The 23,887-nt window shown below is 48.9% G+C and overlaps 2 protein-coding genes across 2 annotated transcripts in view; one reads left to right on the plus strand and one right to left on the minus strand.

Annotated features, from left to right (window-relative positions):
* IFT74 (intraflagellar transport 74) overlaps window positions 1–23,742 on the plus strand; it is a 315,492-nt gene extending 291,750 nt beyond the window's left edge. Inside the window, exon 22 of the transcript XR_014796263.1 lies at window positions 23,727–23,742. The gene's annotated coding sequence lies outside the window, so the exon portion shown is untranslated. The remainder of the gene's footprint in view (window positions 1–23,726) is intronic.
* The window catches only part of MOB3B (MOB kinase activator 3B), a 181,379-nt gene that overhangs the window by 24,933 nt on the left and 132,559 nt on the right, over window positions 1–23,887 (minus strand). The window contains exon 3 of the mRNA XM_084898273.1: window positions 9,982–10,184. Coding sequence (XP_084754399.1) covers window positions 9,982–10,184 — 203 coding nt within the window. The remainder of the gene's footprint in view (window positions 1–9,981; window positions 10,185–23,887) is intronic.

A 23,887-nucleotide genomic window follows, 5' to 3' on the forward strand; every position in this document is an offset into this window, starting at 1 on the left:
CCTAAATCGTGGGCCGAATGGTTTACTGAACAGTCATAAACTGACAATGTCATAAACTGACAGCGGAGTGCAGTGATGACAGCGCGGTGCGGACCACATTGCAAGGCCTGGCGGGCTGAATTTGGCCCACGGGCCTTGTGTTTGACACATGTGGGCTAGGGGCTCCTGTCCTGGACAGTGCAGCTCTAGGTGATGGGTCGGAGGATCTGATTCTTTAACTGAGCTTCTTAAAGACTGGAGCTAGAACTGATTTGACTGGCACTCTGGCACTCAGCACACTAGCTGACATACAGTGGGTTTTCAATAAAGGCTTAACAGACCTTTAGCAGCCAGAAGAGCACTGATTTATAACCCAGGAGGTAGATTGTGAAGGCTGTGGAGTTCATATTTCCCAAAGGGTGTTTGAAACCTTAGACCCCCCCCAATGCTCTGGAGAGAAAGGATTCCCCGAGCAAACACAGCTACAAGTCCCAGCCTTGCTTGGAGGATTAGGGTGCCCACCGGGGCATTAAAGAAACCGGAATACTTTTATTAACTCGCTATTTCCCAGAGCTATTTGCCATGGAAACTCTTTTCCACATAATCCTTTTGACATCCCTTAGAACTAACAGATTCTGGGGGAAATACTTTGGGAGATGCTGCAATCAAGACGGGGAAGGGGGAAACGTGCAATGGATTCCTTGAAAGTAAGGACCTGATTTTCTGCCCACAGTCAGCGGGTAACCTATGTTAATGAGTGATTTAGTAATGACTGCCAGTCAAAGCCAGAGGCGGTCTGTGAATCACCCCCACTCAGCAGAGGTAAAGAGAGAGGCAGTGTACGATCGGTAAGCCTGCTGTTCTAGTGGCATTCTTAGGTGGAGGTGTGCAACAGAAAATTGGAACAGAAATAATAAGAGTCATGAAACTATATTAATCGTTTTATAAGGCTCTGTATTTGAAAATGTAAGCAGTTAAACACTGAAAATTCACCCTAGCTGGTTTGGCTCAGTAGGATAGAGCATTGGCCTCTAAACTGAAGGGTGCCTGGTTTGATTTAGGTCCAGGGGATGTATCTTGGTTGCAAGCTCAATCCCCATCCCTGGGAGGCAACCAATCAATGTCTCTCTCTCTCTCTCTCTCTCTCTCTCTCTCTCTCTCTCTCTCTCTCTCTCTCTCTCTCTCTTTCTCTCCTTCTCTCCCCCTCCTCTCTCTAATAAAACAGGAATATGATTGAAACTAGGGCAGAGACATATTCCTGAGTCACTTCTGGTCCTCGTTTTTGCTAATATCTTAGTAATAATGGGTTTAAATGAAATGAACTGTAGACCCACACTATAGTTGCAGCTAAATCTTATTTGAAGTTATTGTGCATACACTTATACTTAAGTGTAATAAACAGCAAATTGGAACAGAAAGTTAATAGTGTATACAGACTATTCATTGGTATGAATTAATTTCTTTCAAACAAACCCCTTTTGTTCTCCTTTAAAACTTGAAGTTAGAAAAAAAAAACACAAAAATCTCTTCAGATCCAGTTAAGCAGAGAAATCTGGATGGGAAAAATGCCAACCAAAACCCTCACGCAAGATCACTGTACCTTGGCAGTGAGGTGGCTGAGCAAAGCTGGTCCCCAAGGGTTACACGCACAGGTGACCTTCAGGCTTCATTATATGCCTTAGAATCATGAAGATCTGCCTGCTTAAAATGGGGGCCCCAAAACTCCACTCTCTAGGAGGGAGCACCTCAGATCCAGGGAATCGTTTCGTCCAAGGTGACCACACATGTCCACCTCCCGCAGTCGGAGAGGGGTCTGTGAGGCCACTGGCTGCTCCTCTGAGCATCTCTGCCACCGCGGCTCTGTGAGGGAGCAGGGGCAGGCCAGAGACAGGAGAGGCACTCAGACCCCTGGTCCTGGGCACACAGGTCACTCGGCTTGCACATCTTCGGTTTTTGTTGTTAGGGCCTTTGAAATCACAAGGTTTGATTTTTCTGATGATTACAAAAGTGATAATGTTTGCAATAGAAAAGTTGAAAAGCCCAAATAGGTCTATGTAAAAAGGAAGTGTACCCATCATTCCATCAAAAGAAAACCATTTCTGACACTTTTTGCCATATTTCCTTTCTCATCTATGATGATGCTCACAGACAATACTAATAAATAGATATATGAGGAGAGTGATTTTCCAATACAGTGTTGAATTCTGTGTCTATTATTTACTATTATGTGCTGACAATATCTCCATTATCATCATCTTCAACTCTAATTAATAATAAGTTTGGCCCTGAGATAAGCCAGAGACCACACCTCACTCTGACCCAATAAAAAACACACACAACAAAAATAAAAACAAAACCCACACACCCATGCACCTACCATCCTACAAACCAGAAGCAAAAGCTGCCTGGACATCAGCAAAGGCTGCACAAACATAGCTGACAAAGACATGTGGCTGACGTTGCCACATTCCCCACAACCCAGCACAATGCTGTTCATTGAAAACAACCCCACATTTCTTTGCTATTTTTCAAATTGACACTTTACACACTATGTCTGCCAAGGCTCCTAAAACAGTTTCTGGCAGGCTTTCCCACCCACCCATCTCTGGGCATTTGGGCTGCCCTGAACAACTACCACCAGCAGATGCCATGCTGGACACACAGGCACACACACCACACACAGACACACACACACACACACACACACACACACACACACACACCATTCTAAATGGTCAAAGTCCCTTGAATGCAATCTCCTGCTGGCATGGAGAGCTTTAACCCACGAAGGCCTCTCTAAGCAAAGAGATGGCTGCCTTGAATACAAGAGGACAAGCCACCATGTCAAAGATCATAATCACAGTGAGATAAGCTGGGGAGAGGCTCTAGATATGCTCTCTCACAGATGGGGAAACTGAGGCAGCGGGCCATTACACGCCTCGCTCAGGGTCAGACAACTCCTGTGGTAACCAAATAGCGGAAAAGTCATTGGAAAGGCCAAAGTCTTCCTTTTCAGTGCCCAAGTCCCTGTCCAACCCATTTGGCTGGAAGTCAAGGAACCCGCCTGACGAGACGCAGTCCCGAGGCCTTTGTCCAGATGATGTTTCAGAAGAAAAGGCCTTTTCAAAAGCCCCACCATGGCTCTCCGTGGCCGGCTATTTGGGGAACAGCTCTGGCTCATGGGAGAAGCTCTGCTTCTTTTCACAGTCCTGACCCGATCTTGCCATGACAGGCCAGCCTGGCTACCGCACTCACCCAAGCGTCTGCTGGGCCACCTCAAAGGGGAACGCAGGCTGAGCATCTGCTTGGACCTCGGTGGGCCGTGCTGGGCCATTATGAGACAAGGCTTTCCAAATCTGTGCTATTCAAACTGTCTTCCCTCTGGCCCACCGTTTTTATAGCCGTGCTTTTGGTGCTAACGCACAATCATTTGGTGCATGAACCTCAATCTGACTACAAACAGGGGCTGGGGTGTGGGGGGGAGCTTTTGTGTGACAAATGGCAGCGAGGAGAGTCTGGAGGGATGGAGAGGAATGTGGTTTGGATGTTGAGAAGTAACATCTGTTTGAAGGAAAGGTATCAAATGTGAGAGAAAGATGAAATAATGTATGTAAAGAGCATACTAGAACATCTGGAACTCAAGAAACGAAGCTAGTGTTTATTTCTTGAGGGGCCCGTGTGCCGTGCACATGGTAAGAACAGACCTCGGCGGTGGGGCGTCATGCGATGATGTGGGAGGAGTGAGAATGAGCAGCGCCGGGTTTCCTTTCTCTGAAAAGCCCTCCCAAATGCATTGCACTTTCTTCCCACCCTCCCTCTCAGGCCTCTCTGGTCCTCACCCGGGCAGCTGGGGAGGGTGTGTGGCTGGGGCCAGAGCAGAGGCAGCGAGGCAAAGCTCCGACTCAAGAGACACATCACCACAGAGATAAACAGTATTGCCTAAACTGTGGATCATGTTCATGGGCCGTGATCTCTATAAGATGCTCATGAGCGAAAGCAACAGAAAAAAGTATTTCAGGGGACAAAGCTGTTACATGGGTTGGGTTGCAGAGAATGGGGCCAGTTTCTCCACTGGATGGCTTCTCGGGCCTTTCATCTGTGATTATACCACGTGGGTCTTTGGGGGTGGAGATGGTGTAACCTTTCACAAGCTCATCTGATCGAGGCAAACAAGCTGTTTCACTGAGCGTGACTCAGGACCAGCACTGTGAAAACTCCTCTTAGCAAACACTCATCCTTAGATTTTTTTTTCCTTTGCTTTACTTCCCCATTTCACAGACTTAACAACCTCCAACCCAGAAAAGAGGAAGAGATGTTGTGTGCACTAAAAATATCGATTCTCAAGGGTGAGCATCTTTGCCGCCGGCAATCTTGCCCCTCAGGATGTGGTCTGGGAACCAGCAGCGTCAATATCACCTGGGAGCGAATGTACACACTCTGGTCCCAGCCCAGGCCCAGGTGCACGGACACAAAGCCTGCATTTTGGTAAGAGGCCCAGGTGGCACATCCAAGTTTGAGCTGCAGACTGAGGTGCTTGGTCCAAGGCACTGACCTCACTCATTCTGATTTCTGTGTGGCTGCGGTGAGGCCCAGGTGTGCACATTTTACAATAACCTCCAGGGGACTATGATGTTGCTGGTGTGCAGACCCCCATGGAGAAGCTCTGACACCCTGCGGGGACACCTGGTGTCACAGCAGCACTCCACAAGGCAGGAGATGGCATGGTCACCTTCACTGTAGAGATACGGAAATGGAGCCCTGGAAAGACAAGGTGAAGGCCCTAGACCAGTGGTTGGCAAACTCATTAGTCTACAGAGCCAAATATCAACAGTACAACGATTGAAATTTCTTTTGAGAGCCAATTTTTTAAAACTTAAACTTCTTCTAATGCAACTTCTTCAAAATAGACTCGCCCAGGCCATGGTATTTTGTGGAAGAGCCACACTCAAGGGGCCAAAGAGCCACATGCGGCTCGCGAGCTGCAGTTGGCAGACCAGGGCCCTAGACCAAGGTCACCCAGGGGTCAGCAGGTGCACTAGAGTGAACAACCTCTCTCCGCCTCCCTCATCAGCTCTGCATTCAGCAGTTTCTGCAATGCTAACAGCCCGCTCTGAGTCTGCTTTTGTTTTTTAGCAAATCCTGCTGGCCCCCTGTGCTTGCTAACAATGGTTCTGATGAGCTGGATCCTGTCAGCTGACTCCCAGACTGCCAAGGCCCCAGCAGCCTGCTTCCTCAGTCAGGGTCTGGCCAGCTTTCTAATTACCAGCAGCATTTGGACTCCTTGCCTCCAACTGTGAACTTGCTGGAGTTCAACTTGCATTTATTTACATGAGAAATGGAGCCTTTGTCGCATCAGTTCTCCAGCCTCCACGCCCTGCAGGAGACCAAGTGACATGGCCTGTGACTCCCTGGGTTCCCAGGCTGCTGCTGACCAGTGCAGGTCCCCAAGGGAGCCAGGAGGCAAGCCCTGTGGGTGGGTGGCCGCCCTGGCCAGGGTGACCTCTTCCCAGCTTCTGAATTCCAGATTGTATTCCCATTCAGAGGCCTGATGGAGTGACAAATTGGCCCCGTTTGCCAGGGACTGAGTTTTCCCAGGACATGGGGTCTTTAGTGCTAACTCTTGGAGGTTTGATCCCCGAATGCCGGCATATCAGGGCACAGGCAGCGTGTGAACATTCAGCATCCCCTGAGTGAGCCAGTTGAGGTCTGGAACAGAGAACTGGCTAGAGTTTCAGTCTCATTTTTCTGTCAGGCCTAAGACTGAGGATGTATCTCTTCACTGCTCTGCACTTCATTTTGCTTTAAATCTCTTGCTAATCCGATAGCATGGAGCATTACTTCCAACAGTGGGTAAGTGAAGGTCTGTAGACACGTTCTGAGATGAGGAAGGCACCAAAGAATGAACACCTCGTGTTTAATCCCTGTCAGTGGCGGTGGGTCACCCACAAAGTACTCTTCTCAATTAAAAAATACAGTTAGCATTTATTATGTGCCAGGCAACGTAAGCAATGCAAGCTATGTCACATACACAGCCATCCCTCCAAGAGGGAGAACCGATACAATGAACTATTTCAGCTTTGAGGCTACCAGGCAGGTCACTGAGATGGCAAAGGCCATGCATGGGATCTGGAGAAGAGAGCAGTAGGGTACCTCTGCTTATTACAGGCCAGCTACGCTACATTCATGATCTTGCTTCACAGCTAACACTTCTTGAGCACCGACCACGAAATTAACCCATTTAATTTTTGTAACAATTCTATCACTCTACTCATTCTTTGAATGAGGAAAATGAGGCTTTGAAAGTCAACTATCTTGCTCAAGACTGCAAGTTAGTAAAGGAAGTCTCTAGGGTCTGAACGTAGAGTTAGGCTCTGTCCCCGGCACTGTATGAGACTGAATCTCTACCCTTGCAGGGGGGCTGGACCCTCAACACAACCAGTGAGTTGGACACACAACCAGGCGAGTCTTGGAGCAGACAAGTGAGGGTGCAAATGGTGGAAGCATGGAGGGAGAAACAGAAGGTGGGGGTCTCTGTTTCCAAACTGAAGGATCCCAAGGCATGACAGTGGGGGCCCTGGGAACTCTGATGCTCTAAGGGAAACCGGCAGGACAAATGGTGTCCTCTGGCCCTTGGCTGCATTCAGCCTAAAGAATGTCTGACTAGAATGTGAAGCCAAATGCCTGACTACTTGGTCATCCTTCAAGGGCTGAAGATGAGTAGCAGACACTATTTTACATTTTTAAAGAGTGCATTTGTCAGTCCTCAAAAGTTTATCCTTCTTATGGACTTAGAACATCTGAGCAACTTACGTGGCATATATTGCAAACCAAATAAAAATAAAAATGTGTTGATTTGATATGCTGTGACTGCCTCTATTATGTGCATTGCAACAGTGGAGTTAGAAGATAGGAATTCTAGCACTGTCAGCTATTGAAAGCACTCATTTCAGCAATACCAATCCACAAGTACAGTATTCCTAGTGGACACTGGGCTATGCTAAGTATCCAGAGTCTGACATTGCATAATAGTCTCAATATCTTTTTCTTATCTTTTATAGGTTCTAGTTTGTGTAAAATAAATATATAATTTCAGATAATTAAGTATAAAAAACACTTGCTGTTAATTGGCAAAAGCATTAAAATTAGTCTCCCTCTAATAATAATTAACAAAGCATAAAGGTAGGAAGGAACTATTTGAAGCAAGACTTAAAGAAATATGTTTCTGGGTTTGGGGAGACAACAACTGATACCCTTCTTGGTCACCTCCACTGTTAACAATTCCTGATTATTATTATAGTTTAATAATAATAGTGATTGCTTACCCCAAAGAGGTTCTTATCTAGAATACAGGGTTTGGGGGGGCCTCTCTGTGGCTCTGAGACTTCACTCAGCCCCTGGCACTGCCAGGTGTGAGAATCCTTTCTTTAGAAAATGACCAAGTTGTCTGGTGGCAAAGAAAAGGCCTTTCTGTACTTTCTGACTTCCACTCAGCTACGTCCTACAATGGTCTTTCTGTTTCTGTAGAAGCAGAAACGGACGCTCACATCTGTCCATCGATGTTCCTGCTCCCTTAGCTCAGTGCTGTGGTTGGTCGGCAAACTGCTGCTCTCGAGCCACATGCAGCTCTTTGGCCCCTTGAGTGTGGCTCTTGCACAAAATACCATGGCCTGGGCGAGTCTATTTTGAAGAAGTGGCATTGGAAGAAGTTTAAGTTTAAAAAGTTTGGCTCTCCAAAGAAATTTCAATCGTTGTACTGTTGCTATTTGGCTCTGTTGACTAACAAGTTTGCTGACCACTGGCTCAGTGGAACCAGCAACTGTGCATGCTTAGGGGCGCTCTTCCTCCTGGGGGACCTGAGGGCCAGAGGAAGGCATTTCCCTCCACCTGAGCGTGTTGGTTCTACACTCGGTAGAAGCGGAAGCACGTTCTCTTCTCCTCACCTGAGGTCAGAGTGTTTCTCCCGCTCCCTTCCTTTCATGGCTTCATCCACTCTTGCCTTTGTCCTTGACATTTTCTAAAATTAGCTTTATCACTCTTCCCAGCATTTGAACCCCCTTGAGCTGTTTGCACAACCTTTTCTACTTGAAGTGGCTGTTGACTCACAGCAGTCTTCACACAGCCCAGACTAGCCAGCTCACTCATGAGGTACTTCAGCTTCTTCCCACTCCAGTTGCCCAACCACATTCAGGACAACGTACTTCCTGTCCCCAAGAGCTTTCTAGAAAGCTGTTGTAATAAATATAAAGAAAATTAGCACTTCTTTAGCCAATGATATACCTCAATTATACCCAGAAAGTCTTGCCCTCTTCCAGAATTCTTGAGTGATGCAAAAAAATATAATAAATAAAATAAAATTTAAAAATCTACCATGCATTCTCATAGCATTATAACAGATTTCAAGTTCAGAAACTCTAAAGGTCATACATGACATTCACGAACACCTCCTTTGCCAGATATAGGTACTGAACTGCATTAAACATGTCTTTTATTTTGGATTCTTTAACATCTAGGGTCTTACAGACCACGAAGGACACAGGGCTAGCCAATCCTAGGGATAGCAAATAACTCAGCCTCAAGCTATTTGCTCACTCATCAATCCCTACCAACAGAATCCACACCCCAACCACCTCCTCTCACACTTAGATTCCTACTCCTCTGCCCTCTTCCCCTCAAGGCCAGCTACCAGACAGCCAGGGTAGCCCCTCAGCCCCAGAGCCCACTGAAATGATTCACACTGGTTCATCTTACACTTGCTTACCTGCTTTGCCCATACCTTCCCAGGGAAACCACAGCACAGGCTGATGCCCACCTTCTCCCTGCTCCCCTTTATTTACGTAAAGAGAAAGGAAGGTAGGGCAGCACAAGATGACGGCCTGCCCTGCAATTCTGGCCATTATCCAGATGCACGTGGATGAGGCATAGATGCTCTCTCAGTTGCATTTCACAGAACTGCCACTGAATGTTCCAGGAGGAAAGCATGGTTGTACAATAAAGCAGTGCATTATTCTGGCTAAAAAAGCCCTTTGTAGAGCCGACTAGAAATATCCGCAATGAGCATCACGTTAAGATACCACATGTCACGAAAGATGGTAGGTTTCCCAAGGTTTCCCAAGGCCCTTGGCTTCTAGAGTGCAGCCTGGGTCTAACGGTAACAGTAACTTGTGAAGAAAATGAACACTGGCCCCTAAATGATAGCAGCAAATTTTTGTATCAAATGTTCTGGGTTCTAATCTGTTCTATTAAAACTTGTGTCCCAGCCCTAGCTGGTTTGGCTCAGTGGATAGAGCGTTGGCCTGCGGACTGAAGGGTCCTGGGTTCGATACCGGTCAAGGTCACATGCCCAGGTTATGGGCTGGATCCCCAATAGAAGGCGTGCAGGAGGCAGCCAATCAATGATTCTTTCTCATCATTGATGTTTCTATCTCTGTCTCCCTCTCCCTTCCTCTCTGAAATCAATTTTAAAAAAAAACACAAAAAAAATTGTGTGCCAGAGGATCTGTATGAAAAGCAAGTGTCCTGTGATGCTGTGCCTTGCTTCTATCCACCCCAGAGCAAAGGCTACTCAAGGCATTGACCTGACTTTGTCTGCCTCGCAGCTGCCACACAGCCGGTGCTCAGTATCTATTTACCGCCCAAAGAAATGCTTTTGATCATCTTTCGATAACAGTTAAGAGATGACGTGAGAGAGCAAAGGTGTCCACTTAGGGGATTAAGTCATTCGGTGACGGGTGTTGGAGCTGAGAATGAAAGCTACTCCCTTTGGCCCAACCATTACCATCCCGTTATGTCCTGCCACCTCTCCGAGAGGAATTTAAGGCTCTTATTTGGTGGCCATGGACATTTGGCATCTTCTGACCTTCAACTGACCTTGAATGTCTATCGCATTCTGCAATACTTCCTCTAACAACGACCCATTAGTGAGCAATTCGCCTGGGTCCGGAAGTCACCTAGACCAACAGCTGAGCTCCCGGGCGTGACTGGGTCACTGCGGGGGACACTCACCAGGGGCTCCAGCTCCTTGCGGTCGATGAGGTTCATCTCCGTGACGAAGTAATAGAAGTGCTTGTAGCAGGTGTTGACGTGGGCCTCCGCACCCATCACGATGACCCGGTCGAAGTGGTGGATGTAGACGTGCACGAAGACCCGGAAGAGGCGGCACAGGATCTTCTTGCAGATCTGCAGGAAGTTCTTTGGGAAGGGGACACCTGGAGGAGGCAAAAGAGAGAACAAAACCATGACGGGAAAGCTCTGACAGCCCTGGGACCAGGCGGAGGCCGAGGGCACCCTGGGCCCGGGCCCCCAGGCCGCCTGCAGGGGCGCCGCCGCAGGTCCAATGCTGCCCGAGACAAGCGTCAACGTCAAATGCCAACAACAACAGGAAGAGACCCCCCAGGAGGAGGGAAGGGCCTGGTGTGTCTCTTTGGGTTCATCTTATTTCGGTGCCAATAAGTGGGCAGAAATACTTACTTTTACAAAGAAAGGTGCACTCTCTAGTATTGCCTTTTAATTTTTCCCCATTTTATAGAGCACAAGGAAGTTCATTTCCCAGCTCTACTATAAGCAAACTAGTAGGAGGAGGGTGAGCTGCAGGGAGACTGGCACACCCTGACATGGGGTGCTAGGGAGTGGTGGAGACAGTGGTGGCCCGCTTGGGATTTTCCCAGATAATTCAATAATCTTGAGCTCTATGTGATTTGCTGCATTTTTTAAAAAAAGACACATTAGCCCTAACTGGTTTGGCTCAGTGGATAGAGCATTGGCCTGCAGACTAAAGGGTCTGGGTTCGATTCCGGACAGGGGCATATATCTTGAATGTGGGCACATCCCCAGTGGGGTGTGTGCAGGAGGCAGTTGGTTGATGTTTCTCTCCCATCAATGTTTCTAACTCTCTATCCCTCTCCCTTCCTCTCTGTAAAAAAATAAATAAAAATAAAAATAAATCAGTAAAATGTATATTTAAAAAAAAGACACATTAGCAATTAATCTAAAAGTTTAAAGAATATCACAGCTCAAAATAAGACATTTTTCTAAGATAGATGTGCCTGCAGGTTACCAGCACACCAATTCCGATGGGAACTTTTCTGAGGCGGATAAAGGCAGCAATACCTCGCATTACATTCATTACCACCCCATCGCCTTGAGGGGGGTGAGAGAGGAGGGCTATGCTTTTCATAACACAGACAGGGTGCGTGGTCAGACGAGGCACCCACAATCCCTTCTGACGACAGCTACTCCCAGGTGGTCAGGCAGCAAACGGCAGATCCACAAGCCCGTTCCTCTCTCGCTCTCCCACAGTGCTTAAGCGCCTGTCAGTCACACTGTCCTCGGTGATGACACGTTTTGGATTGCCGAGTGAAACAGACTGTGAATTCCCACTCTGCTCCTTTCCCTGACCTTCAGCTTTTCTGGATGTAGGACGCAGATGAATATTCTGATGGTTGGGAGGGTTAGAAGTGGTACTGGTGTGACTTTGGCTTCCCGCCTGTTACAAGGGGCCATGAGGAGGCCTTCCTTGCGAGGCTAGGAGGGTGTCAACCCCAGGGAAACCTTCCTCAGTGCCTAGGGGGAGCTCACTAAGTGGGAAAGACCCTTCTCTGTGCGAAGCCAGGCCTGCAGCATGCGGCTGCTGTTCTGGGGGAAGAGTCAGCTTTTTGAGAAAGGTAGGCATGACGTCATGGCCGCCTGGCCACAGAGTGGCAGAGCTGAGCCCAGGGCCTGCCTCTGGCCCCACCGAGCCTGGGGTCTGCTGTCTGTGCCTCCACAGGGTCCCCGTGGCAGCTGCCTGGTAAGGGACACCCTGTCACTGAGACGGGATACCTGGGACTCCCAGGGCAAGAGGAGAGAGATGGCATGCAGCTAGCAGTTGGCAGAGGCGGGACCTGCCTCCCCGGGGCCCAGCACTGATAGCGGCTTTTCTTCAAAAACAAAGTGGCACCATATCAAATGGACCCGGGAGAGACCTGGGCACAGCTTGGCAGCTGACTGTCTGGGCAACAGATGCTGGCATTGAGGGGGGTTGGGGAGGAGGTAAAGCTGGGGTTAAGGTGGTGGGCAGCCCCTCAAAGAGCTCATGGGCTGTTTCCTCTGCTGGCGATGGGGGGGGGGGGGAGGCAGGAGACCCCCTGCTGCAGGCTGGAAGGGGTCTGGAGCCTTCTAAGAAGCTCGAGTCCCAAAGGGGATAGGTCCCCTCGAAGACAAGCCTGTTCCTGCCAGAAGAGGCCTCCTGTAGCCACACAGCGCCAGTGCCAGGGGTTGGCATCTGTGACCGGCACAGCCTGCCCGTGACACCGGCTTTACTTCTCCTGTGCCACAGACGAAGGGCACGGAGGCTCTGGGCGCTGATGCACTCATTCTGGCAGCCTAGCTGGTGGCGGGGCTGGGATGTGGACCGAGTCAGCTTGCCTCTAAAACCACAAAGATCTGCTTATGTTTGGAGTATGACTCGCTCTCTCTGCCAAGGATAGAGGCATCGTCCCATGGCTAAGCACAACGGGGCATCTGAAGGTTACTCTTCAGTGGCACAAAAATATTTTTAAAAAAAGAAAAGGGAGAAAAATGTCCACCCCTAGGGAGCCACAGAACCGAGTGGTGAAGGTCAGCTGACACATTCCCAAGTCCCCGAGGAGGAATGTGTTTTCTCATCCATGCCTTAAGACCACGGATCTGAGACGAAGAGCAAAAGCCAATATTTACTGAGCACTTACCATGTTCTAGGAACTGTACCGAGGGCTTTACCTGGATTACCTGGCTGAATCCTTGAACCGCCCTCGAGGATAGCTACTATTATGTTCCCATCTCACAGGTGAGGAAACAGTCCTCTGACAAGCTCTGAGCTCTTGGCTCTGCCCTCCACTCCACACCTGGTCTCTGGCCTACCCTTTGGCCTTGACCTTGGTTTGCTCTTCCTTTAGGCTATGGCAGGGAATTTTCTTTTTTTAAATACTTTTAAAAAAATGTTTTTATTGATTTTTTTTAATTGATTTTTTTTTTTTTTTTTTTAGAGAGAAAGAAAGGGAGAGGGATAGATAGAAACATCAATGAGAGAGAAACATCATTCATCAGCTGCCTCCTGCATGTCTCCCATTAAGGATCAAGCCTGCAACCAGGGTATGTGCCCTGATGAAGAATTGAACCAGTGACCTCTTGGTTCATGGGTTGACGCTCAACCACTGAGCCACACAAGCTGGGCTGGGAATTATCTTAAAGTAGTTGAGAGGAGTTGGTTTTGAAGTTTGAAGACTTTAGCTTAAAATCCTAGCTCTACAACTTACTAGTTGTCTAGGCAAATTACTCCATCACTCTCCTTCATCATGGAGAAAAACATCTCCTCTGCAGTGTTCTTATGATAGGAGGTGTATGATGCCTGGCACTGAAGTGGGAACCTTGGGGCTATGTCTTACTTCTGTTACTTCCCACCTGACCTCAGGCCCTGAACCTCTTTGCTCGGGCTGCTAAGTTGGGCCTGACTCTTTCCCCTAGTCTCCCTTACCGGTCATGAACTATTCAAGTGAACGTTGCAAATGGCTCAAGTCAGGACACGCTCAGCATGCACCACAGCCACCCCAGGCCAGCTCTGGAAGCTGAGAAGTCCCAGGCTGGGAGTCTCAGGGCACTAAGTTTCACTGGGAGCCAGAGACAAAATCCCAGCTCACAGAGCATGCGGTTGAGAACAAGAAAGTTACGGGGCATTTGGGAAATTCACTCAATATTATTGATGGTTCCGGAAACAATTATATAGTTTGTATACCATCCTAACCCTTTTCTTCCTTTCTCCTCTGCCTTGCAGGTATTCAGGCATACATGTATGTGCATGTTTGTATGTATGTGTGTGCTTTTCAATAAACCTTCCTCAAAAGGTGGAAGACACTGCCCCTCGGGATGCAGAGAACTGGATGGCTGCCCTTTGGTGGACCCTCTGTCAGTGGCCTCATGGTAGCAAGACAGGGAAGGCCTCAGCCCTGCGGGTCCACTCCCTTCCCCAACAGCTCCAGAAGGACCAGGTCACAAAGAATAGATTGACATGAGATGTTTTGTTTTTAAGATGCCAATAAGAAGTCTCCATAGCCACAGACAAACCAACCCCGAGTGAGGCCTGGGATATGCATGTCATTTAGTCCCAGTGACACCTGAGCATGGGCATTATTATTATTGTTGTTGTTATTATCATGTAATGGAATCTTAGCTCAGTTAAACTGTTGGCCCTGGCCCCACAGCGAAAAGGAGGGGAAGCAGGCATTTGGCCCTAAAACTCGGGTTCTTCCTTCCACATCTGTTCCTGCAGGCTCCATGGTGGCAAGGGCCCCACTGCTGAGATGGCTGCTTTTCTACCTGCACTTTGTCCATTTGTTTGCTTTTTTAAACTTATTCTATTGATTTCAGAGAGGAAGGGAGAAGGAGAGAGAGATAGAAACATCAGCAATGAGAAGAATCACTGATCCTTCTGCATGCTCTACACTGGGGATCAAGCATGCAACCCAAGCATGTACCCTGACCAGGAATCAAACTGTGACTTCCTGGTTTATAGGACAACACTCAACCACTGAGCCAGTGGGCTGTTTGTTTGCTTTATTAAATGAAAATAGTCTAGCATAGTGGTCGCCAACCATTGGGACCTCACGGATCACCAGTGGTCCTTGGACCATTGGTTGGCGACCGCTGGTTTGCAGGAGGAAGAATAAAAGGTTAGGGTAGGGGTGTCGAACTCAATCAGAGAAGGGGCCAAAATCTAAAATCCAGCCTAAATCGCGGGCCGAATGGTTTACTGAACAGTCATAAACTGACAATGTCATAAACTGACAGCGGAGTGCAGTGATGACAGCGCGGTGCGGGCCACATTGCAAGGCCTGGCGGGCTGGATTTGGCCCGCGGGCCTTGTGTTTGACACATGTGGGTTAGGGAATCGTTTCAAGGGGACACTGGGCTGGTTACAAAAGGCAGCCTGAACCTGAGGGCTGTGCAATGTCTGGGTCTGGGCCAAAGGCAGCCTATTTGGTCTACAGGACAGCCCTGACTTAGCCCCGGACCACAGCCCACCCCCTCCTCCTGTCAAGTACATAGATTCTTTCCTAGAGTGGACACTACACTCTTGGTATGCTTTAAAAATCACTCATCCTGAGAGATCCTTGGCTAAAAAATAGGATCCTGAGGTCAAATATATTAGCAAAAATGCTGCTTTCATAGAAGTTTGCAGTAACCTGAACACAGGAAAGGGTCTGAGAATTCCTGCAGCAAAAGGTCCTATTTAACTCTGGAACCTCCTTTGCTCATAATACACTGAGCGGCCAGATCACTATGATCTCTGAACACATAATAATCTGGCCACTCAGTGTGTATCCTATATAATAAAAGGCTTATATGCAAATTGTCCCCTCTACCAGGAGTTCGACCAGCAGGCAAGCCAGCCAATTGCCCATGTCCCCTTCCCCTGGGCAGGCTGGCGGATCCCACCCATGCACAAATTCATGCACCGGGCCTCTAATATAAATATATACACACACACACACACACACACACACACACACACACTGAGTGGCCAGGTTATTATGCATTCAGAGATCATAATAATCTGGCCACTCTGTGTATCTGTTGATTTAAAACACAGCATCTGTAATCAGCCATTTCAAGTTTTCTTTCTGGCTCTTCTCCATATTAATAGGATAGCCATATGCTAATGGCTTCGTGTCTCTGAGCCTCAGTTTCTCCATCTCGGAAGAAACTGGGTGTCAGTGGTATCTGTAGCTCAGGGGGTGAAGATTACATACACCTATGAAAGGCTTCGCTAATGCCTTGCAGATAGTAGGCACTCTTTTGTGAGCTGTTAGTTTTAGCGTTCCACGGAGACCGAATGTTCTCTAAAACATAACGCTGGCATTAGACTCCTCCTGCATATTTATTTTCAGAATGGCAGTCTTGGTATCAATACATCAATTCTGAACTTGCAAAGAACTTAGAGCGGCAGGCACTCAGTGAGGCACGGGGTTACCGTCGGCCTTGTATTACTTTCTACAGGTTTCTCAAACTTACTAGTGTGCCTTGCATTACATTCCCCGAACAAAGGAACTGTTTCTACTTCTTTTCTACCCTTAAAAGCCCCTGGCACAGGGCTAGGTAGGGAATACTCATCAATCAAAACTGAATCATAAAGGAGCAGTGATCTTATTCAGTCAAGATGTGAATCCATCATCTCCTATGAGGGGGAGGAAGAAAGACGACAGCAGAGATGAGAGGCCGCTGCCAGGGCCCCGTGCGGTCCTGGCACGGCAGCCGGCACTCGGCTTTTGGTGGGAAGGGAGGAGAGCTGTGGGACAAGAACGCTGTGATCCGGGTTGGCTGTGGGAGAGAGAATCTGCAACTCTCCTCTTTATCAGGAAAGCCTCCCTTCGTTGCCTTTTTTTTTCAAAGGGTGATAGTTATTTTCAGTCGCTGTGCTCAATTAGAAAGTTAATGCCAGACATTATTAACCAGCCGTCTTAATCGATTGCATGCTGGAAGAATGTGCGGTTAAACTTTGACTAGACTTACAATAACCCAAACAAGCCATCCGACACAATCCCAGGCGGATATCTACTGATGACACGGAACACAGCCTTTGATTGGAAGGATCGAGGTGGTGGGCAAGGATGAGCGGATCTCCCAGCATCCCTTTCTCTATCCCACCCTCAGCCACACCCTAGGACTCTCAGGATCGAGCAGGGGAATGCCACACTCCAAGAAGTGGGCTCCAAGGGAGAAAATGTGGTCAGAATGAATGTGCTCAAAGAGGTGACAGGCATCAAGGATGGCCTTCGTCCAGGATGGCCTGGGTGGTGGGAGGGGCTTGGTCTTTGCACACGGGTCACTGACATAGAGTTGGTGAACCCAGAACAGGGTCAGTCTGAGCAAGAGGCCTGGGCAGAGGTCAGAATCCTAAACCGATCACTCCTATGCGGTTTTAGCAGGAGTTTGCTCAACAATGACACTCCAAGCGGGACTGCTGTTGGCAGGGCCATCGGGCCAAGGGGGAGGCCGACCAGAGAGCTGGGGGGAAGCTGGCCAAGAAGGTGAGCCTGCGGGGCCCGGAGTCCCTCTCGAAGGCCCACGGCTCTCCCTCGGGCACTCAGCCGGGAAGCAGCATCGGAGAGAGAGACAGAGTTTATGAATGTGTCTAACCACAGCTCTCTGATCTCCCAGCCACAAGCAGTGTGGGAGCTAAATCAAGCATGGGATAGAATCATTTTTCTGGGGCCCCATGCCGATGTGCCTTTCATCTCAGACACAGTACATCGCTTTTCTCCCAAACAAAATTTAATAAAAATTCCAGTAATGTCTGAGCTTCAGCTTTCTCTCTCTCTCTCTCTCTCTCTCTCTCTCTCTCTCTCTCTCTCTCTCTCTCTCCTTTCTTTCTTTTTCTTTCTTTCTCTCTCTCCTTCCTTCCTTCCTTCCTTCCTTCCTTCCTTCCTTCCTTCCTTCCTTCCTTCCTTCCCTTCCTTTCCTTTCTTTCCTTTCTTTCCCTTTCCCTCCCCTCCATCCCCAGAGCCCTCAGTGCCTGTTCTGGGCACTCCTGAGGGCAAACAGGCTGTCTGTTGGCCTGTGTGCTTCTGCTGTGCTGGCAGGAAGGCCGCAGAGGGCAGACATCCCTCAGAGGATGCAGAAATAAATGCCCTGGATGCGGGGCCTCCATCAGAAATGATAAAATAAAATAAAAGGCTCTGTTTCTGTATCTGAGGCATGGGGACAGTGCCACACAGCACAGCACCAGGCAGGGTGTCACCACTGCTCTGACCATGGCTCTTCCCCATGGAGCCCGGGGTGGGGTGGGTAAGGGAGTGGGCAGAGGGAGCTGCCTTTCCCCGCAGGCCCGCGCCTTCCGGAGAGTGGAGCTGGGGCCAATGTGATAAACGGGAACATCCTGTGCGCAGGGCAAGCCATTCCCACATGACACGAGGCAAACCCGAAGGCCCTGGTCAAGCCTTTGGGGACCCCCGATGGTATGTCCGTTTACAACAACCCCAAACGCCCATATTTCTCCTTAAAGCTGTTCCTCTTGTCGGAGAGCGGGGGTGTCTTTGGAGTCCAGCACGTGTGAACCTCGCCCTCCAGGGCATACACATCGCTCCTTCCCAAGAATAAAAACAGCAGCCCGCCCACGTGGGAGAAGAAAACAGACCTCCCCGGGCGGTGTGGCTGAGAACATACCATTTCCTAAGTCCTCACAAAACAAAACGCGCTGGATCCCAAGCTAAAACAAACAAACTAAAAAACACAACGGCTAGTAGCACAGATCTGTGTCTGCAAACACACCTCCTGCTCCTCTTCATCTTCCGCCCTGCCCCTCCACACAGCCCCCTGCCCTTCCACACAGCCCCCTGCCCCTCCACACAGCCTCCTGCCTCCTGCCCCTCCACCCAGCCCCCTGCCCCTCCACACAGCCCCTACCCCTCCACAGAGCCCCCAGCCCCTCCACACAGCCCCCCTACCCCTCCACACAGCCCCCTGTCTCTCCACACAGCCTCCTGCCCCTCCACACAGCCTCCTGCCCCTCCCACAGCCCCCCCCCCGCCCCTCCACAAAGCCTCCTGCCCTTCTGCACGCCCCTCTGCCCCTCCACACAGCCTCCTGCCCCTCTGCACAGCCTCCTGCCCCCTGCGAAGTGGGTATTTATCTGACCGAGCCGCGTGCTCTCGCTGGTTCCTGCCGGCAGATGGTTTGCGTTTATCTCTGGCGCTCCTCAAGAAAGCGTCTGTTCCCCGCGCCAAGGAAAACAAGCCCGTGGAGGAAGGCTTTGTTCCTCTGCCTGGAAAGGGCCCCCAAACAAGCGGACAGCTGCAAACGGTTAGAAATAAAGCGGCTACTACTCTATTCCCCGACTCCCTGCGCCCTGCCCCACCCCCCTGGGTCACCCGCTGGCCTATTATCAGAGGGTGGACCAAGAGAAAGAAAAATAGACTAGCATGTGATGATATGTTCTCAACAGATCGTTAATTGCTTCCAACATGCGATGTGCCGGGCGAGGGGAGTGCTGCGTCAGCCACCCAAAGGAGCGACTGCCAATACGGTGCGCCTGTGGTCCCACTTCCCTGCCAAGGCTGTTCCATCTGCAGCCCCATCTCCAGGACGGCTGCCTCCACACTCTGTTGTCATTGCATGGAGGTGCCCGTAAATCAAGAAAGACCCAAGAAGACCTGAGGAAGGTGCTCATTCACTATGGATGGGCAACAGAAGTCATAAAAACAAACGCTAGCTGCTTTGGACCTGCCCAGTTTGCTGAAGATCACAAATGGGCAACTGAGATGGAGGGAGCTGAGAGCATGATGTTAATGGACTTCACTGGCACTGGAAAGGGAGGCAGCAGGACCGGTACTGGGATCATGAACCCCAGTCAGAATTAAAATAAATAAATAAATAAATAAATAAATAAATAAATAAATAAAAAGTATAGTCTTGACTGGTTTGGCTCAATGGATAGAGTGAGTGTTGGCCTTCGGACTGAAGGGTCCCAGGTTCGATTCCAGTCAAGGACATGTATCTTGGTTGCAGGCACATCCCCAGTAGGAGGTGTGCAGGAGGCAGCTGACTGATGTTTCTCTCTCATCCATGTTTCTACCTCTCTATCCCTCTCCCTTCCTCTCTGTAAAAAAAAAAATCAATAAAATATATCTTTAAAAAAGTATATATATTGATTTCAGAGAGGAAGGGATAGGGAGAGAGAAAGAAACATCAATGATGAGAGATAACCATTGATTGGCTGCCTCCTCCATGCACCCTACTGAGAATCGAGCCCACAACGCGGACATGTGCCCTTGACTGGAATCGAACACTGGACCCTTCAGTCTGCAGGTCTACGCTCTATCCAGTGAGCCAAACCAGCTAGGGCCCAGTCAGAATTTGAAAATGACTCGGCCTCTTTGTCGTGGATGATATATAGTGAGTATATTAACAGACAAAACTTTTCTTTATTCACCAGGGAAATATTCCTTCCATTATCTGAAGGGCAATGAACACAAAGTTTTGTCTGAATAGTTTCTGATCTATGAACTTCTGAATAGTTTCTGATCTATGAACTTCCCAACCCACTGCCACTTCCCCAGCTCAGCTACCATCACCTCCTGCCTGGCTGGCTGCAGTTCCCCCATAACCGAGTTCCCTTCCTCTACTCAGGGATCTCTCCCATCTCCACCTGGCAGGGCACCCAACCAGGACATTTGTTTTTCTGCATAAAATTCGAAAGCAGCTTCCTACTGCTTCAAGGGGAAATCAGGGCTATTTAACCAGACAGGCATGACCCTCTCTGGTTTCATACATGTGTGTCTCTGTCATCACCTCTGGATCCTCCCAATTTACATATAATACTCCAGCCCTCCTAGAGCTAGGCTCCTCTGGCTGGCTCACTCTGGGTCAGGGTAGAGCTAACTTCACAGACCATGCTGTGTACAGCAGCCCCTGCTTACCCACGGGATTTATTCCAAGGCGCCCAGCGGATGCCTAAAACCTCAAATGGTACCAAACCCTGCATATTCTAGTTTTTCTCTATTCATACAAACTTATAACAAAGTTTAATTTATAAGGCACAGGAAGAGATGAACAAAAAATAGCCACTAATAAAATAAACAATAGAACAATCTACTGCAATACGAGTTCTGTAAACGTGGCCCCTCTCTCTTGACAACTGGTCTGATACCTGAGATGCCTACTAAGTGACTGCCAGGCGAGGAGCACACAGTGTGGCTTTGCTGAGTGAATCAGAGTGGGACAGAGTGGACAACATGGGGATGCCCTCATTCCACCCAGAGTGATGCACAAATTAAAACTTATGAATTAAGGGATTTTCCTTTTCATATTTTCCTGCCTTAGTTGGCCACAGGTAACTAAGAAGGTGGAGAGGGAACTGCCAAAAGGGGGACTACTGTACCTGTAAGTTACCTACTTGAATGAATGGACTCACGTATTCAAAAGCCTTCGAGGGTCACAAGGGAACATAAAGGAGTCCAGTGAGTGGTGTGATACAATGTGGAGCGGTGCGGCCTGCGGCGGCCTGGAGAGTGCTCCATGCTGGAGAAGAGAGGAGCCACTAAGCCTTCTCGGGTTGCTCTCGGCAGGGATATGGGCCCAAGATTGCTGGACCTTCTGGCCTCTTGAGAGAGTTCGGAAGTCTATTCTAATGTGAAATCTCGTCCTTGTTAAAATGTTGGTATTTCAAAAACACTAAGCAAACATTTTAAAGCATTCTATTTATTAACATTATTTATTTTCATGCACAGTTAACTCAGCCTAGAAAAGTTGATGCTCCATAAGATGACTGCTTAATTTTTTAAAATGTCAATGTAAATTAAAAAAAAAAAGTCACCCAGGTAGCCATGAGCACATGCAGCACTCAGATCTTAGTTTCTAGCACATTCTTCAACCAAGGACATCATGGATCCTGGGAGAAGAAGCGGGGGCAGGGGTGACGGCAGGACGTGCACAGGACGGCCTGGGACACCCTGCAGTGGGGGAACAGAGGGGTGAGTTTCCCTGCCTGTCCTTGGCTGTGGGGTTCACTGGGGATCTTGCTTCCAAAGAGCACAGCATGGAAAGGGAGGCAGGAAGAAGAGCGTGGAGAAGCCTGGTGACCACTCTGCTGACCAGGTGATCGGGGTCAGCGACATCAGTGAGCAGTCATGTTCATGGCCTTGGCATATCATGTGATGGGAACGTGGCCATCTTCCCAGAAACCATGAGAAAAAACATGAAACAAACCCAAAGTGAGGGACAGTTTACAAAATATCTGACAAGCATAGCCCAAAATTGTCAAAGTCATCAGAAACTAGGGAAGGTCGAGAAAAAGTCATTCATAGCTCAGAGAAGCCCGCAGAAGATGTGACAACGAAATGTAATATGGCATCCCGGATGGAATTCAGGATAGAAAAGGGATACTGGGGGAATGTGGTGAAATCTGAGCACAGTGTGGAGTTCAGTTAATATTGATAGTAATGTACTGAGGTTAGTTACTTAGTCATGAGTAATCCAATATAATAAAGAGATAATATGTAAATTGACCATCACGCCCTCACAAGATGGCTGCCTATGACCAGGCCCTCAGGGGGGTTAGTGAGGGACAACCAAAAGACTGAACAAGCAGGCTGCATGGGGCGACTAGGCTGGCGGTTAGTATGGGACGACCAAATGACTGAACAAGCAGGTTGTGTGGGTTGACCATGCCAGCAGGGGGGCCATGAGGTGTGACCAGGCTGGCAGTTGGGGGTGACCAGGTCGGCCGGGAGCAGTTAGGAGTGACCAGACTGGCAGGGAGGGGGCAGTTTGGGGCAACCTGGCTGGCAGTGGGGAGGCAGTTAGGGGTGACCAGGCTGGCAGGAGGGGTAGTTAGGAGCAACCAGGCATGCAGGCAGATGAGTGATTAGAAGCCAACGGCCCAGGATTGTGAGAGGGACGTCCGACTGCCAGGATTGGGCCCAAACCGGCAGTCAGATATCCCCCAAGGGGTCCCGGATTGAAGCGGGTGTAGGCTGGGCCCAGGGGACCCCTCCCCCATACACCAATTTCATGCACTGGGCCTCTAGTATTATAAATGTAAGTATGAATGTGATAGAAGATGTTGGGAACTGGGTATGGGAACTCTCTGTATTATCTTTTCAACTTTTGGGTAAATCTAAAACTATTCTAAATAAAAAGTTTATTTATATTAAAAATAACCACTCTCTGGGCCAAAACTATTTGATCGGGCCCAGAGGCCATGGTTTGTGCCCTTTGGCTTATGCTCTGACATTTCTGTATTTGCTGATGGAATGTTCTGATCAGGACTGGCTACATCGTTTGGAGAGCCCCTTGTTCAACAATTACTAAGAATCTCATGACAGTGACATTGGAGTACGAACCAGGCACAGGGTGTCCTCCCTGTGACCCTGCAGGCTCCACACCGGGGGGAGCCGCAGTCTCTGATAGGCAGCACAGTCTGGTCAGAGTTGTCCAGCATGGAGTACCCACCCCAGATAAAGCTCCCACTATTCTGTTTACTTGTTCATTCACCAATTTAAATAACCAGCAAACATATTTATTTTGGAACGTGCTAGACACGAGAGATTCAGCCATAAGCAAAGGAGTTAAACTGGCCTGATACATCATAAGGTCACCTCACGTGGAAGTGAACGTGAGCACTGAAAGTTGGCCCTAGGATCCCCGCCAGGTACTGACACCCCTGAGGTTCATCCCCTCACTCTCTATTTTCTCCTTTCCTCCCATCTCAACATTTTGCACTTTCCTTCATGGTAGGTTTGTGCTTTCTTTTTGTTTGTTTCTTTTGTTTTGTTTTTTTAGAGAATATTCACATTTCCCTTAATCTTGAAATAAAACGAGTGGCCCTGCTTACCCTGCAGTTGGTACTCCCTGGCCTACCACTGCGGCCCCGCGGTGGGAATGCCTCAGCTGGGGAGGCAGACATTGGACTTAAACTAAAGCTGTAAACAGCAATTAGGAGTCTTCCTTTGCATTTAGCGGAAGTTCTCAACCCTGGCCGCACATTAGAATTCTCTGGGGAGTATAAAAACAAAAGCCCGCCATATCCCACACTAGAGGAACTGAAATTCTGAAATTCTCCCGATGATTCTAACGTGCGGCCCTGGGTGGGGGCAGTGGTCTAAGCAGTGACTCTTAAGTGCGGTCCCCAGACCAGCGGTGCCTGCCTGTTGGGAACTTAGTTGAAATGAAAACCCCCAACCCCCAGCCTATCGGCACTGACCCTCAGAGCAGTGGATTCTGGGAGTAGGGCCCAGCAGTCTGTGCTTTTCCTGCCTTCCAGATAATCCTGATCTGTGCTAACGTAAAGAGCACTGGCCTAAAATATTCCTTTGTGCCTAATCCTGGCTCAAGGATTAGCCTGCTTAACCAAGCAGGGAGGCTGGTTGAAGATTCACAGAATCTGGCATCAGACAGAGTC

Source organism: Pipistrellus hanaki (assembly GCF_964339955.1).
Source record: "Pipistrellus hanaki genome assembly, chromosome: 11".
NCBI lineage: Eukaryota > Metazoa > Chordata > Mammalia > Chiroptera > Vespertilionidae > Pipistrellus > Pipistrellus hanaki.